Here is a 17,343-nt window from a genome sequence, read left to right as displayed (position 1 = left end):
GCACGTTGTCTCTTGTCCTGTCACTGGGCACCTCTGAGAAGAATCTGGCCCCATTCTGTTGCTCCCTACAGGTCTTTAGCTCTTGCTGAGCATTGAGAAAGTCCCCTCCCAGGCTCAACAGCCCCAGGTCTTTCAGCCTTTCCTCCTCACAGAGATGTGCCAGACCCCTTAGCATTTTAGCAGCCTCCACTGGACTCTTTCCAATAGTTCCCTGTCTCTCTTGAACTGGGAAGCCCAGAAATTACTGGACCCAGTACTCCAGATGTGGCCTCACTAGGGCAGAGTAGAGGTCAGGGAGCACTTCCCTCAACCTGCTGACCACATTCCTCATGCACCCCAGGAGACTATTGGCCTTCTTGGCCACAAAGACCCATTTCTGGCCAACAGTGAACTTGTCCACCAGCAGCCTCAGGTCCTTCCCTATGGAGCTGCTTTCCAGCAGGTTCCCCCTCAGCTGTACTGCTGCAGGGCATTGTTCCTCCCCACGTGCAGGACATGTGGATCAGCACTGGGAGCACTAACACTGGTGCTGGACAGCCCAGGACGATGTGGTATCACCATCTGCTCTGCAGGGCCTGTTCCCCTATGGGCATGGGGCCAACCCTGCTGGCAAAAATTCCAAGCCACCATTCCCAGGTCAGCAAGCACACGTGCAGGACTTATCCATAACTGGCCTGGCTGGTGTAGGACAGTTGTGAAATACTTTCCTCCCTTTCTTCCCAAAGGTCCTTCTTGAGAAGAAATCCAGACACAAGTTTCCAGCCTAGCTGGAGTAGTCTCTGTTTTAGCAGTAATATTTTATGGGACATGGTCCACATCCAGATCCCAGTCTGCTAAGAGTACTGGGCCTTCATCTTGATTCAAGTTCTCTGGTCAGGGTATTTCCCAACGTTGCTGTGACTGAAATGTCACAAACTTTGCAGCTTCCTGGGTTTCAGCTGGACTGCTTAAAAAAATTCAGTCTTTCCACCCACTTACAGTGGGAACACACAGTCCAGGTGAGAGCCAAAACTCTGTTTCTCACACTTGAGAGACCAGGCACCACAACAAAAAACTGAAACTCAAGAGGGGATGATGCCCCCATCACATTTTGCAGCAGCAGCAGCAGCTGCTCATTCTGAGCCTGCCCTTGTAAGATGGCCAAATGTGGTCAATTTAGCCTGCTGCTAGAATGCCTCTTCCTGCAAATTGCCTGAAATGGAAAGTCCTCTGCAGCTGCAAATCAGATGTTTCACAGAAATGGGATGAATTTCACCCAGTTTCTTTCACAGAATTAATTGCTTTGGAGAATGGCAGCACAAAGACCTTGGCCAAGGTGCTTCTGTTCTGCTGCTAAATGTAAGGGATTCCAAAAGGTGGCCACAGCATAAAACTCAAAGCTTTAAAAGTAATCACAGGGCTCATCTCCATTAGGCCAACCCATATTTGACCTTCAGTGAGGAACATTTCCACCTCCATGCCCATTTAATCTGGTATTTTAACCAAGATTGATCATTAGGGTGCCTTTAGGAGAGCTGACATTTGGGTTTCCTTGAAGTTGGTTTGAAGTGCTTAAAGAAATACATTTTGAGGACCTTCACTAAATGTCTTCTGAGAGTGAAAGGCTGCTCTTACCTGTGCTGGCTGTAGGCAGTACCTCTGGAGGACTGGGTCCACTTCAGGGCTCTCCAGTTCAAGACAGGGAGCTACTGGAAAGAGTCTGTCTCCTCCCCCTCTACTCTGCCCTAGGGAAGCCATAGCTAGAGTACTGGGTCCAGTTCTGGGCTCTCCAATTCAAGAGAGGCGGGGAGCTACTGGAGGGAGTCTGGTGGAAAGTACAAGATGGCCTTCATGCCCAAGAGGCAAATGGCCTACTGGGGTGCATGAAGAAGAGTCTGGCCAGCAGGTCAAGAGAGATTCTTCTACCCATCTACTCTGTCCTAGGGAGGCCACATCTGGAGTATTGGGTCCAGTTCTGGGATTCCCAGTTCAAGAGAGACAGGGAACTACTGGAGAGAGTCCAGTGGAAGCTGCAAAGATGCTGAGGGGCCTGGAGCATCTCAATGCTCAGAAAGAACTAAAGGACCTGTGGGGGACAAGAGAATGGGGCCAGACTCTTGTCAGTGGTGCCCAGTGACAGGACAAGGGGCAATAGGCATAAACTGGAACCCAGGAGGTTCCTTCTGAGCAGGAGGAGAAACTTGTTTGGTGTGAGAGTGCTGGAGCCCTGGAGCAGGCTGCCCAGAGAGGTTGCGGAGTCTCCTTGTCTGGAGAGCTTCCAAAGCCCCTGGGCATTGTGATGCTGGGCAAGCTGCTGTGGGTGCCACTGCTTTAGCAGAGGGCTGGACCGGATGATCTCCAGAGGTCCCTTCCAACCTCCACTGTGCTGGGACTCCAGGATTTGACGAGCACTTACACTTCCAAGCCTACCTGTCATTGTTGGGTTTATCCTCCATCTACCCCTTCAGGGAGGCTCTCCATTTGCTTGGCTCTAGTGACAGGAGATTTGGGTGAGGACTGAGCTACAGGGCTCAGACCTCCAGGTTTAATCAGCACCTGGCTAAAATGCTCCAGATAGAAGAAAAGACCCAACAAATATATTTTATCTCATGTCCTGTCTTACCCATTTCTGACTATGGACAACCACATAGTGACTCTGGTGCTGTGTCCTGGAAGTGCAGAGGAAGATTTGGTCCAGTTCTGTCCTGTGTCCCCAACACACCTTTGAAAAAGCTGTTGACCAGGGTGTGATGAAGGTGACACAGAGGTACAGTGGAGCTCAGCACGTGAGAGGATTAATATGGGATATTAAAAGCTGTCAAAACAAGCGATGGAGCTTTGTAGGATCCTGACATCTCCCTCTTCCTCCCCACCCTTTGTCCCTGTGGGACTCGCTGGGTGATTTTAAACAGATCGTTCTGAAAGGGTTTGGTAAACAGAAAGCAGACTGAGTCACTGCCATGAGCAGCTCAAATTGTTCCCTGGGCTAGATTAATACAGATGATTAGCACAAGGGAATATTTTACCTCTGCTGTCACCTACTGTAGGTCTGCAGAGTTTTAGGTTTGTGACTCGAGGCTCACTGTGAATGTTCAGAGTTGGAGAGTGTGGATGTGAGGGAAGTGGATCCAGAAAGCTCAAGGAGTGAGCTGGCACTAGCTTAACACAAACACAGTTCTCTTTTTCAAAAGCTGGAGGATTGTGGAGGAAAGGAGGCTGAGGGAAGACTTCATTGCTCTCTACAACTCTCTGAAAGGAGGTTGGAGCCAGGTGGGGTTTGGTCTCTTCTCTGTAGTGTCGGGCAATAGAATGAGAGGAAATGGCCTGAAATAGGGCCAGGGGAGGTTTAGGTTGGACATGAGGAACAATTTCTTTGCTGCAAGAGTGCCAAGCTGCCCAGGGAAGTGGTGGAGTCACCATCCCTGGAGGTGTTCTATAAACCTGTGGCCGTGGCACTTTGGACATGGTTTAATGGCCATGGTCATGTTGGTTGATGATTGGACTTGATGATCTTGGAGGTGTTTTCCAACCCAAACAGTTCTGTGATTCTGTGGGTGAAGAAGCAACATTTTTCATGTGCTTTCAGATCGCTGAAGCTCTTTGGGCTGGTTCTGCTCCCTGACAGGCCCACGATCTTAAAATGAGCAATGCTCTGACTTCCCACAGTGTCCTCTGGTCCAATTCCAGATCAGGTGATAGGGCTTACTCAGAGTCTCACTTGAGCACCGAATCTGTCCAAACAGGTCATTTTTTTGCAACAGGCAGCATACTGGAGTGGCTGTGCTCAGCAAGGTCTCTGGGTTTCTGCTGTGGGGTGACAGCCACGGCTATTCCTTCTGAGAGGTCAAATTAGGGCAGAAGGTTCAGCTAAGGTCGAGCAGCCAGGTTGTCTTTGTTACCCTTTTAGTAGTAAAAGATCGGTTGTAGGAAAACAGATTAACATTCCAAACCAAATCAGAATTTTTTTTAAGCTTCCATCCCAAAGGATAATGCTTTCAAGAAATTACATTTAGCCCTGAAAAAAAAACCAACAATAAAACTAAACCCATGGGCTGTGTGCCCATCTTTCCAAGGTGTACAGACACAAAGGTTGATGCATGCCTTCAAGAATTCCCATTAATTCAGGTTGGGATGCTTCCAGGAGCCACATTTTAACTTTCCTGTTGAAGACCTGAAGGAAATTAAATGGGGAGGAAGCAGAAGACAAGCTGGTGTTAGATTGAAACCCTTCCAGGGGCCAAGGAAGCTGATTTGAGCAGGTCTAAGGTTTTACCAGCAGCTTGTTCTACACTGGGATATGATATAGCAGTGGGCTTGGTAGTATTGGGTTAATGGTTGGACTCCATTTTAAAGGACTTTTCCAGTCTAAATGATTCTGTGATTGCTGTGGGACATGTGGGGACCCTGACCCTCATTTAGATTATCTGATTAATTTTCCTCAGGAAGACCAAAGGATTGTGAATGAGCTTTGTCTTTACATCTAATAACAGGTCAGGTGGAGCTTTTCAGGCAGATCTGAACTGTGCTTCAGATTTCCAGGGTTTGTTCCTAAGGTTCTTCTTCCATTTGTAGTATTTGACTGGCTGACACCCTGGCAGGCTGTGCTGCCATTCAGCCAGATCTGGACAGGCTGCAGAGATGAATAGAGGGGAACCTCATGAAGTTCAACAAGGGCAAGTGTAGGGTCCTGCACCTGGGGAGGAAGAACTCCCTGCAGCAGTACAGATGAGGAGTGACTTGCTGGGAAGCAGATCTGTGGAGAAGGACCTGGGAGTGCTGGTGGGCAAGTTCCCCATCAATGGGCCCCCATGGCCAAGAAGGCCAGTAGTCTCTTAGGGTGCATGGAGAAGAGCATGGCCAGCAGATCAAGGTTCTTCTCCTTCTCTACTGTGCCCTGGTGAGGCCACAACTGGAGTATTGGGTCCAGTTCTGGTCTTCCCAGTCCAGGAGAGACAGGGAAATACTGGAGAGAGTCCATTGGAGGCTACAAAGATGCTGAGGGGCCTGGAGCATCTCTGTGAGGAGGAAAGGCTGAGAGACCTGGGGCTGTTGATCCTGCAGAAGAGCAGCCCGCGAGGGCTCAGGATCAATGCTCAGAAAGAGCTTAATGACCTGTGGGGAACAAGAGGATGGGGCCAGACTCTCATCAGTGGTGCCCAGCGACAGGACAAGGGGCAATGGGCACAAACTGGAACCCAGGAGGTTCCACCTGATCATGAGGAGAAATTTCTTTTGTGTGAGAGTGTTGGAGCCCTGGAGCAGGCTGCCCAGAGAGGTTGAGGAGTCTCCTTGTCTGGAGAGATTCCAAACCCAGCTGGCCACTGTGATTCTGGGCAAGCTGCTATGGGTGCCTCTGCTTTAGCAGATGATCTCCAGAGATCCCTTCCAATCCACCATGCTGGGATTCTGGGATTTGTTTCACCACAGTCAAAGGATTTTCCCTCTTTTGACAGAATGTTTAGACCCTAAGTTTCAATATCTGCAGATAACCCAGTTGAATTAAAGGCACATCAGGAGCCCCCAGTCCAACACACAGGTCCCTGGTGTGTGACACCAGGTAGCACAGTGCTCAAGTCCTCAGTGCAGGGATGAGCCAGCTTCAGAACCGGAAGCTGTCTCGACACAACAGCCCAGGATGGTGCCCCACCTAATTAAGCCTGTTGAAAGGCAGGGCTAATTAGTGTAGGTGGAGCTCCTTGTTAGCACAAGGATGTTGCTTCTAGGATCCAAGTTGGTTTCCCTGCACGTGGAAGCTCAGCAGCCTTCTCTGAGCCAACCCACCTGAGATAATCCATTGCAGAGCAGAGGTAGTCTTAAGTGGACAGCTGGGTAATTTCATCATCATCATCATCTCCTGAGTTTTTGGTGCTGTTCTCATACTGTTCCCATCCCTGCCATGTGCTCAGAGAGAAAACACAATGCAAACAGACTAAGTTAGGGGCTTCCTTGTAGCTGCAGTCAAGGAGGCCCTGGGAATGCAGTTTTATGCATCCCAGCATGGTGAGAGTTGGAATGGACCTCTGGAGATCTTCCAGTCCAACCTCCCTTCCAAGGCAGGGTCACACATAAACACATCCTGGTGAGTTTTGAATCTCTCCGGAGATGGAGACTCTACCACCTCTCTGGACAGCCTGTTCCAGTGCTCCATCACCCTTAAAGAAGTTCTTCCTTATGTTTAGATGGAACTTACATTAAAGTTCATACCTGTTCCCCCTTCTCCTGTCACTGGACACCACTAGAAAAAGCCTATTTCCATCCTCCTGACACCCACTGTTGAAGTATTGATCATCCTTGGTGAGATTCCCCCCTTAGTCTTCTCTTTTCCAGACTAAAAAGCCCCAATTCTCTCAGTCTTTCCTCATCACAGAGGTGTTCCAGTCCCTTCTGCACCTTTGTAGCCTTCCAGCAAGTCCCCGTCCTTCACGAACTGGGGAGCTCAGAACTAGACCCAGGACTCCAGCCGTGGCCTCAGCCAGGGTAGAGCATAGTGGGAGGAGAACCAATTTTCATGGTTCTTCTTGCAGCTCTCTGCCTTAAGTACACGATGGGGCTTTTGTACTTGCTTTGTTAGACCCCCTGCAGCAGAGGTGCTCTCCTGCACTATGTTTTCTTTCCCATCTTGTGCCTAAGGCAGGAGTCCTGTGGGACAAGGAGGAGCAGAGGCTGCTCGGTAAAACAATGAAGTGCCAAAGTGTGTGTTTGCTCCCCTTCATTCCAGGCCAAGATTAGATTCTGCCCCTCTTGCCATTTCTGCTTCTTCCTCTCCTCATGGGCTGAGGAATTCCTACTATGTAGGCAAATCCCACTCCCAGATTCCCCCATGATGTGGCTGCTAAGTGACATCTGACAGGATGCTTCCTGCATTTTGTTACTTCCATTTGGCACTGTAAAAGCCCTGTCACTTAACCCTTGTGATTTGTGGCAGCTACCTTGCATTGTTCCCTCCATGGGGCTGGGGAAGGACGGGCAGAAACTGGGGACTGCCTGCCCTGTGGCAAAAGACTCCATCCCACCCTACAATGAGAGATGATGAGATGGTATCTCCACTCTCAAGTCCTTCAGAACTTCCCTGGCTTTCCTTGCTCGTTAGCATTTCAGATTAAACCTTTAAGCTTATCTTCAGATCAGAAATTACCTCTCTGGGAAGCTTCTATCAACCACCTCGAGGTGTTCTTGGTGTTTATGCCTCATTTTTGCACCTCATTGTCATGCAAAAGGTGCAGTTGTTGACTTGGGGAATCTTCATCTTTCATCTTTATACTGCAGCAGTTTGCAAGTTGAGGTTTCCGCAGCTGTTTTTAGAGTGCCTGCCTACCTGACACAGGTAAACCCACAACAGAAAGGTAACAGAACCTCTTGAGTTTCAGTCAGGAGACTGGCTTTCTTTTCTTGGTGGTTTCCTAGTGGTTTCCAGTGCACCCATCTCAGATGAAGAGACATGTTGGTATTATTTATTCTGCAGGAATGAAGATTCTTGGTCTTGAGGTGTTGGAGCAGGTCCAGGGAAGGGCAGTGAAGCTGGTGAAGGGTCTAGAGCCCAAGTCTTGTGAGGAGCAGCTGAGGGAACTGGGGTTGTTCAGCCTGGAGAAAAGGAAGCTGAGGGGAGACCTTCTGGCTCACAATAACTGCCTGAAAGGAGGTTGGAGCCAGGTGGAGGTTGGTCTCTTTTCCCAAAGAATAAGTGATAGTCTCAAGTTGCCCCAAGGGAGGTTTAGGTTGGACACAAGGATCAGTTTCTTCCCAAAAGGGTTGTCAAGGCCTGGCCCAGGCTGCCAGGCTGCTGGGTTAATGGCTTTTCCAACCAATGAAGCGTCTTCTGCACTCCACTGCAAAAATGCCCCCTGCCACTCTGGTCCTTGTCTCTGAGCAACATTTGCTTAATGCAGGTCTTCCTAAGGCCATGCTTGACTAGTGTCCTCTTCCCATTTCCTTCTTTCTTTTTCTGTTTATAAAATGCCTGTGGGATACAGAGGGCCTTCTATCAGCAGCCCCTGAAGAGCCGTAGCTGTACCCCCAAACTGACTCCTTTAGGTCAGAGTTTCAGCTGCTTGTGCTCAGCTGGAGACTACACCCAGGCTGAACTGCTGAGATTGTCCCAGGCAGGTATCTTGGCTTTCGGTTGCCTCCTCCGTGTCATCATCCTTTCCTAGAAGCAGTGATGCTCTTGGTACTCTCCATATGCTGCTGCCCAACCCAGGGGACACTGGACAGTTGACATCAGAGGACTGACTGATGGTCAGTGCTGCTTGTGGACACCCACAGTTATTGCCACAACGCCTGGTGACTTACCCAGCTCCTGCGATAACAAACCTCAGGCGCCCTGCTTGACTAATTGCTAAGCAATTGCCTAGTCACTGCTAACAGCCAGTGGTCTGCTCAGTGAGCTGCCAGCCCATGTGGGACCATGGTGACCTGATTCTCATGACCTGGGTGGTGATCCACCCCAACCAGCCTGCACACCTGTACTGGTGGGTACAATCAGGACTTTTACAGGTTTGTCCAGTTCTGCCTTAAGTGGCTTCATCAGGGCTTGGCCCTCGCTCCAGGCTGACCTCCTGGTGTGAGTTTCCTTGAGATTTTTCATTTTGCCTCAAAATGGTGGCTGGGTCCTCATGATTGATCTCTTGCTGCTTGCCTTGGGGTGTGTTGCAGGAATTTGCATCAAAGCAAGACTGGGGGGATGGGCTGCCCAGCACCAGGGCTCTGCAAAAACTCTTGAGGGCTTCCATTTACTGCTTGGTCTCAAGACTGTCATTGTCATGAGATTAATTTCACCTGACTTCAGCCACCTAAAAATTACAGACTAAGCTTAAGTAGTGGCTGGTTTTTGAAGAAAACCTATTGTGTGCTTGGGAGCAAACCTTCCTGTTGTGCAGGAAGATCAGGAATTTCAGCAGAAGGCAACTTGGTTAAGCAAGGAGCTTCTCAAGGAGTCCCAAGTGCAAAAGCAGAGCAGGCAAAGGGCGCAAAGGGCTGGTGACGAGGGATCTAAAAGTGCTGCTTGGGCGTGTGGGGTGAAGTTGGGCAGAATATTTACATAGAATACATAGAATACATAGAATAGAATACATAGAATAAACCAGGTTGGAAGAGACCTTCAAGATCATCGCGTCCAACCCATCACCAATCCAACACCGCCCAAGCAACTAACCCACAGCACCAAGCACCCTGTCAAGTCTTCTCCTAAAAACCTCCAGTGATGGCGACTCCACCACCTCCCCAGGCAGCCCATTCCAATGTGCAATCACTCTCTCTGTATAGAACTTTTTTCTAACATCCAGCCTGAACCTCCCCTGGCGCAGCCTGAGACTGTGTCCTCTTGTTCTGGTACTGCTTGCCTGGGAGAAGAGACCAACATCTGTCTGTCTACAACCTCCCTTCAGATAGTTGTAGAGAGTAATAAGGTCACCCCTGAGTCTCCTCTTCTCCAGGCTAAGCAACCCCAGCTCCCTCAGCCTCTCCTCGTAGGGCTTATGTTCCAAACCCCTCACCAACTTTGTTGCTCTTCTCTGGACTCGTTCCAGCAAGTCAACATCCTTCTGGAACGAGTCCAGAGAAGAGCAACAAAGTTGGTGAGGGGTTTGGAACATAAGCCCTACGAGGAGAGGCTGAGGGAGCTGGGGTTGCTTAGCCTGGAGAAGAGGAGACTCAGGGGTGACCTTATTACTCTCTACAACTATCTGAAGGGAGGTTGTAGAACAAAGGCTGATGGAGCTGTGACTAGCAAGGAGATTCCAACACGGGTATGAAATAGGGAAGGACAGTTCAGAAACAGCCTAGTGACAACTGGTACATGAAAGGCTGAAGTACTCCATGTCTTTTTTTCATAGAGTCACAGAACCACAGAACTGCTGAGGTTAGAAGAGACCTTTGACATCACCAAGGCCAACCGCTCGCCTACAGCTCACAATCCCACCACTATTGCTAAGCCACCACCACTAAACCATGTCCCTCAGTACCACATCCATGTTTAAAAACCTCCAGCACCTCAATGTCCTTCTTAGAATAGAGTAGAATAGAATAGAATAGAATAGAATAGAATAGAATAGAATAGAATAGAATAGAATAGAATAGAATAGAATAGAATAGAATAGAATAGAATAGACCAGGTTGGAAGAGACCTTTGAGATCATCGAGTCTAACCTATCATCCAACACAATCTAATCAACTAAACCATGGCACCAAGCACCCCATCCAGTCTCTTCCTAAACACCTCCAGTGATGGTGACTCCACCACCTCCCTGGGCAGCACATTCCAATGGCCAATAACTCTTTCTGTGAAGAACTTCTTCCTAACATCCAGCTTAAACCTCCCCTGGTGCAGCTCGAGACTGTGTCCTCTTGTTCTGGTGCTGGCCACCCAGGAGAAGAGACCAAACCTCCACCTGGCTACAACCTCCCTTCAGGTAGTTGTAGACAGCAAGAAGGTCTCCCCTGAGCCTCCTCTTCTCCAAGCTAAGCAACCCCGGCTCCCTCAGTCTCTCCTAATAGGGCTTGTGCTCCAAACTCCTCCCCAGCTTTGTTGCCCTTCTCTGGACACATTCCAGCAAGTCAACATTTTTCCTAAACTGAGGAGCCCAGAACTGGACACAGTCTCTTGTCCTGCAGGCACCAAGCAAGGCTGAGGACAGCTGCCTAATGGCAACTGCAGCATTAGAGGTTGGCCACCAAGAGAGAAAATGTCCCTTCTTTATCAGCAGGCCCATGACTCACAAATCCTGCCAAGACACTGACCTGGACCCCAGCCTGTGGCACTGCATGGGGTTGTTGTGGCCACAGAGTAGAACCTTGCACTTAGATGTGTTAAATCTCATGCCATTGGACTCTGCCCATCTGTCCAGCCTGTCAAGGTCCCTCTGCAGAGCTCTCCTATCCGCTACCTGCCCCCAGCTTGGTGTCATCTGTAAATCTACTGATGATGGACTCCATACCCTCATCCAGATCATCAATAAAGATATTGAACAGGATGGGGCCCAGCACTGATCCCTGGGGGACACCACTAGTGACTGGCTGCCAGCCAGTGGCTCCATTCACCACCATTCTCTGGGCTCGGCCCTCCAGCCAGTTCCTAACCCAGGGGTCCAAATGAATGAGGGGCCCAAAACCAGACAGAGTTCTTGATCTTCACATGCAAAGCCTTTACCCAGGCCCCATCACCCTCTAGCCTGCTTGGGAAGGAGAGCAATGAGAGAACAGCAGGTTAACGGCAACCTCAAGGAAGTAGATGTGTTCAAGTCCATGGTGTTGGACAAAATTTAGTCTGGAAAAGCTGGCTGATGTGACTGTAGGGTCCAATGTGTGTCATTAATGAAGAACTGTGGTGCTTAGGAAGGTCTGTGACAACAGGATAAGGGGACATCTTTGAGAAAGGTAAAGCAGGGAGGGACTCTTTTATCAGGGATTGTGGCAATAATATGAGGGGTAACAGTTTGGAACTGAAAGAGGGGAGACCTAGATTAAGTGTTAGGAAGAGATTATTCATTTTGAGGGTGGTGAGACACTGGAACAGGTCACCCAGAGAGGTTGTGGATGTCCCCTCACTGGAGGTGTTCAAGGCCAGGTGGGATGGGGCTCTGAGGAACCTGGTCTAGTGAAAGGTGTTCTTGCCTATGATAGGAGGTTGGAGATAGATGATCTTTAAGGTCCCTTCAAACCCAAGCTATTCCATGATTTTATGTTCTGGGGAGCTATGGTCTAGTCCCTGCCACTGGCATCAGTTTCCAAACACATGATGGACAAGAAAGTAAATTGAGATTGATAGACACAGATTTGCCAAGAGCAAGTTGGGCTTGAAAGCCCTGATCTCCTGTGGGCATGGTCATGGACTGCCATGGGTGACTACACATACCGCAGCAAGCACTTTGGCACCATTTCCCACATCATTCCCACAGCATTCCCACATGGAAACTGAAGTGACATTGCCCAGATAGATGAACTGTTGACAGGGTTGGATCTTGCTGGACCCACCAGGCTCCAAGGGTGGTAATGAAGGCTGCATGTGGAGTTGGTGGTTGATGACAGGAAAGGTGTGGGGTGTCAAACAGTGCCCTACAGCTACTGGAGCTGATGTTGGTAATTAGCTGGGGATGGTCCTGCTGTGTGCAGGAGGCTGGAGCAGGTGAACTCTGGACATCCCATTCAGCCAGTTTCTGTGACTGTGGTAGAGAGGTGTAGGACACATAGAATCACAGAACAGTTTGGGTTGGAAGAGACCTTAAAGATCATCTAGTTCCAGCCCTCTTCCATGGGCAGGGACATCTCCCACTAGACCAGGTTGCTCAAGGTGTTGTCCATCTTGGCCTTGAACACCTCCAGAGAGGGGCCATCTACAGCCTCCCTGAGCAACCTGTTCCAGTGTCTCACCACCCTCACTGCAAAGAATTTCTTCCTAGTTTCCAGTCTCAATCTCCCTTTTTCCGTCCTAAGGATGGAGAAGGACAGGCACCTGCTGGGGGTGATTCAGTCCATCACAGCAGTGGTGCTGAGAATAGACCAGGATCACCCCTTGGAGGTCCCAGCCACTTTCCACTGACTGTGCAGGGAGCTTAAGGCGATTAAGTTTGAGCTGGCTAAAGATAGCTCAGATGAGCCTCCAGCAGCACCCTGGTGACATTTCTCCAGGCTCATGTTACTGCTTCTTGGCCTTGCTTGGGTTACAGCGCAGGTGGCTCAGTGGTCAGCCAGTGAGTGCCTTGCCTGTTGACTCAGAAACATCGCTGCTACTATGGCAGTTGAGCGATGAGGAGACATCTCCAGCACTTCATGGTGTGGCCAAGTCATGCTGCAGGCATTCCTCCCATCACTGGAAACCTCCTCTTTGGTGGTTACATGAGCTGTGGCTTCTCCCCTTCTTGGGATGGCTTTTAGTCATTTTCAGACATGGGGTTGAAAAGTGAAGCAGAAGGATCCTGCATTTCTGAAGTGTATTAGTTGATGGAGCGGAGTCTTTGAGCATGATGCAGGAGGTCCGGGGTCTGTTAGCTTTGAGGTTCACTGCTCACTAGGGCAGGGTCACTGGTCACTAGTCTAGATGCTGGGGTGGGAGCTTTCTCTTAAAGTGACTATTTCTTGTGGCTTTGCATCACTTTAAGGGAGGCAATGAAGCTGGTGAAGGGTCTAGAGCACAGGTCTGGTGAGGAGCAGCTGAGGGAACTGGGGTTGTTCAGCCTGGACACAGGGAGGCTGAAATGGAGAACTTCTGGCTCTACAACTTCCTGAAAGGAGGTTGGAGCCAGGTGGGGGTCTCTTTTCTCTATTAATAACCAATAGGATGATAAAATGGCCTCAAGCTGTACCAAGGGAGGTTCAGGTTGGACATGAGAAACAACTTCTGCCTCAGAAGGGTTGTCAAGGGCTGGCCCAGGCTGCTCACGGAGGTGGTGGAGTCCTCATCCCTGGGGGTGTTCAGGAAGCATGTGGATATGGGACTTTGGGCCATGGTTTAATGGCCACGGTGGTGTTGGGTCAATGGTTGGACTCCATGATCTTAGAGGTCTTTTCCAGCTGAAACAATTCTGTGATTCTGTGGCTGCAGCATGGGGCTGTGATGTGGTTTGGGTTTGTGTCATTGCCCACAAGCAGGAGGTTTTTCCTTCTCCTTTTATATTGCGTTCTGTGGCCCTCCAGCCTTCCCTTGATGAGGCATCTCTGCTTGCTCCCTGGAGTCTTCCAGTTTGAACTTGGATGTGTCCCTGACGTTCTTGTTTTAATCGCTGCCTTGGTGTCTCCAGCAATTTTGGAGGCATTTTTCTAGGACCTGAGTTTTCCCAGCAGCTGAAGTGGCGCGTCCCAGAAAGGACCTGTCTTTAATTAGGCAATTTGCAATGCCAGACTCCTCGGCAGCGCAGCGCCAGAGTTCAGTTCTTCTGCTCCTGGTCGTTTGGAAAGAAAAATACACCCAAAAGAAGGGCAAAAAGTCCCCCAGAATCTTGGCCTGGTTTTGCATGTCAAACACTTTGATGAACCATTTTGGTATCACAAACGTTATTCCTGGCAGCAGCATCTTGCTCATTTCCTGGCATTTTTCGCAAGCAGCAGTAGAAAGCTTTCACTTCTATTTTTTGGCTTTTTTTTTTTGCCTCCTCTCTTCCTCTGTCACCTCTGCAAACTGACTCCATGGTTTGTGCTGCTCTTCAGACTCTGTGAAGATTTTGTCTGCATTACTGTAAAACTGCCTCAACTGGAAAAGACCTCTAAGATCATTTACTCCAGCCAACAACCCAACACCACCATGGCCATTAAACCATGTCCAAAATGCCATATTCACAGGTTTCTTGAACACCTCCAGGGATGGTGACTCCACCAGGTCCTTGGGCAGCCTGTTCTGATGCCTGACCATTCTTGCAGGTAAAAAATTGTTCCTCATCACCAGCCTAAACCTCCTCTGGCACAATTTCAGGCTATTTCCTCTCCTTCTATCACCTGATGGTGAAAGGTGGCACCTTGCCATGGCTTTTCCAGTTCATCATCCCTGGCTTTGCCAGTAGATCCCATTGTCTCTCTTTGCAGGGGTTTTGTTACTCTGGCCTTTCTCACCACTTTTCATTGTTTAGAGCACAGGTCTGGTGAGGAGCAGCTGAGGGAATTTGGTCTGTTGAGCCTGGAAAAAAGGAGGCTGAGGGAGATCTCATTGCTCTTTACAACTTCCTGAAAGGAGGCTGGAGCCAGGTGGGGGGTTGGTCTCTTCTCCCAAGGAACAAATGACAGGACAAGAGGAAGTGGCCTCAAGTTGCCCCAGGGGAGGTTTAGGTTGGACAAGAGGAACAATTTCTTTCCCCAAAGGCTTGTCAAGGCCTGGCCCAGGTTGCGCAGGGCAGTGGTGGAGTCCTCATCCCTGTCCCCAAAGCTGTGCAGATGTGGTGCTGAGGGATGTGGTGCTGAGGGATGTGGTTTAGCACCAGCCTTGGTAGAGTTAGATAATGGTTGGACTCAATGATCTGAAAGGTCTTTTCCTACCAAAGCTATTCAGTGATTGTATGATGCACTAATGCTGCCTGACACAAAAAATCCCCATTTCCCAGATATCTTTGTACTAAAAGCTTTACTTTGAGACACGATGCTCCCTGTCCATCTGCATGCAGTGCCCATGCCCACACTGTCTGCAGCCTGCCTGTCTCCAGCTGAGCTCCAGCAGCTCCTGGCCCTACTCCACAGCTCTCCTGGCAGTGTAGTGGAGCGACCCAAGAACCTTTTGCTCATCCTCCCACCTCCCTCACAAACTGCAGAGAGGCTGCATGCAGTAGGGCTGCAGGTGTGAGAAATGTGAGAGGGGCCAGCTGGAGTTACTGGTCAAACTGGAGTCCCAAAAATATGCTCAGGGAAGGGGGGAGAAGGGCAGGATCGTCCATTTGTTCAGGGAGTTGCTTAAGAGCCTACTGGCTCCACCTGTTCCACAGGTGCTGGGGCTTTGTGCCTTTCTTAGCACATCTGCACTTATCTTTGCAGGAGATATAATTAGTTTCATTGCAGTGCTAAGCTGCTGGGGAGGAGGGGCAGCACACTGGAGCGCTCCACCGTTCCCATGGCTTTGGATCTCTCTGTCATTCCACCCCAGGGTCCATCAGCCTCTACAAGAGGGAACTCATTTGGGCACAGGGCTTCAGTGGTTGTGGCCCCATCCCTGGAGACATTCAAGGTTGAACTTGATGTGTCCCTGAGCAACCTGATCTGGTTGGAGGTGTCCCTGCTGACTACAGGGGATTGGACAGGATGGCCTTTGAGGGTCCCTTCCAACCTGATGCGTTCTGTGGTTCTGCTGGATGCGTCTTGTTTGGAGTAATCCCTTCTTTTAGGTACATGGCTAGCTTTTGGGCTTGGATGAAAAAGTGGAAATCTGGTCCTTGGACCCTTTGAATATTGGCAAAAATACAGAGCATCTATAAAAGAAACCTATAATTACGGGATGGAGGGTGGTTGCGGTGCTTGGTGTTTGTAGGATGGTGCTGTCAGACGTGGGCATTTTCATTGCAGAGTTTAAATGAATCACTGCAGTCACAGAATCATAGAATGGTGAGGGTTGGAAGGGACCTCCAGAGATCATTGAGTCCAACCCCCCTGCCAGAGCAGGATCACCTAGGGAAGGCTGCACAGGAGCACATCTAGATGGGTCTCGAAAGTGTCCAGACAAGGAGACCCCACAGCTTCTCTGGGCAGCCTGCTCCAGGGTTCTAGCACTACTACAGCAAAGAAGTTTCTCCTCCTGTTGAGGTGGAATTTTCTGTGTTCCAGTTTGTATCCATTGTCCCTTGTCCTACCACAGGACACCACTGAAAGGAGGCTGGCCCCTTCTTCTCAACACCTACCCTTCAGATATCAATGGTTGGACTCGATGGGCTGACAGGCCTTTTCCAACCAAAACAATTCTATGATTCTGTGATTTATAAACATTAACAAAATCCCCTCTTAGCCACCTCTTCTCCACACTAAACTGCCCCAGGTCTCTCAGCCTGGAGAAGAGAAGGCTCTGGGGAAACCTAGTAACAACCTTCCAGTACCTGAAGAAGGCCTACAATAAGGATGCAGAGAGACTGTTTACAAAGGCCTGTGATGATAGAATGAGGGGCAATGGCTTCAAACTGGAGAAGAGCAGATTTAGATTGGATGTTAGGAACAGTTCTTTAGCATGAGGGTGGTAGAATACTGGAACAGGTTGCCCCAGGAGGTAGTTGAGGCCTCATCCCTGGAGATATTCAAGATGAGGCTTGACAGGGCTCTGGGCAACCTGATCCAGTTGAGGATGCCCCTGCTTATTGCAGAGGAGGATGGACTGGATGACCTTTGGAGGTCCCTTCCAACCCAGACCATTCTATGATTCAGCCTTTCCTCATCAGACAGGTGTTGCAGTTCCTTCATCACCCTAATAGCCTCTGTTGGACACTCTTGAGTCTATCCCTGTCCCTCTCGAGCAGGGGAGCCCAGAACTGGACACAACACTCTAGCTGTGGTCTCACCCAGCACACACTGCTCTGTGCCTTTGGCTTTGTTTCCTGTGACTTTCCAAACTCCCTCTACATAACAATTTCTCTCCCCTCTCTTTGTCAGTTCTGTTCAAACAATGGCTTAATAGAAGGAAACAGCTCCTGGGTCATCAGGAGAGTGCTGGCAGGATGCCTTAAATAAATTCTCTGGTGTCAGTTATTCACTCAGCATTGTCAGGGGTAAATATGTAAACATGGCCACACAATCTGTAAGCAACCACAGATACAGCAGGGGAGGCAAAGGGCCTGCACAGCTCCTGGCTCCATCAAGTCTTGGCACATCCTGTGTTGATAAACCTGTTTGACTGAAGGTGCTCCAGGGTTGGAGGGTGATGCTGGGCACCGTCCTGTGCCTTATTGCAGGGCACGGAACCAGCCACACTTGCTG

At 49.6% G+C, this 17,343-nt stretch overlaps 1 protein-coding gene across 6 annotated transcripts in view; it reads left to right on the top strand.

Annotated features, from left to right (window-relative positions):
• PDE4B (phosphodiesterase 4B) overlaps positions 1 to 17,343 on the top strand; it is a 288,183-nt gene that overhangs the window by 218,519 nt on the left and 52,321 nt on the right. Inside the window, exon 5 of one of the 6 annotated variants that reach the window (XM_054165481.1) lies at positions 3,852 to 3,867. The exons of the other annotated variants lie outside the window; for them this stretch is intronic. Within the exon in view, the coding sequence (XP_054021456.1) occupies positions 3,852 to 3,867 (16 nt within the window). The remainder of the gene's footprint in view (positions 1 to 3,851; positions 3,868 to 17,343) is intronic. 6 annotated transcript variants of the gene reach the window in all.

This window comes from Dryobates pubescens, chromosome 11 (assembly GCF_014839835.1).
Source record: "Dryobates pubescens isolate bDryPub1 chromosome 11, bDryPub1.pri, whole genome shotgun sequence".
NCBI lineage: Eukaryota > Metazoa > Chordata > Aves > Piciformes > Picidae > Dryobates > Dryobates pubescens.
The sequence above is the reverse complement of the archived record's forward strand: the minus strand, read 5'-3'. Positions and strand labels throughout refer to the sequence as shown.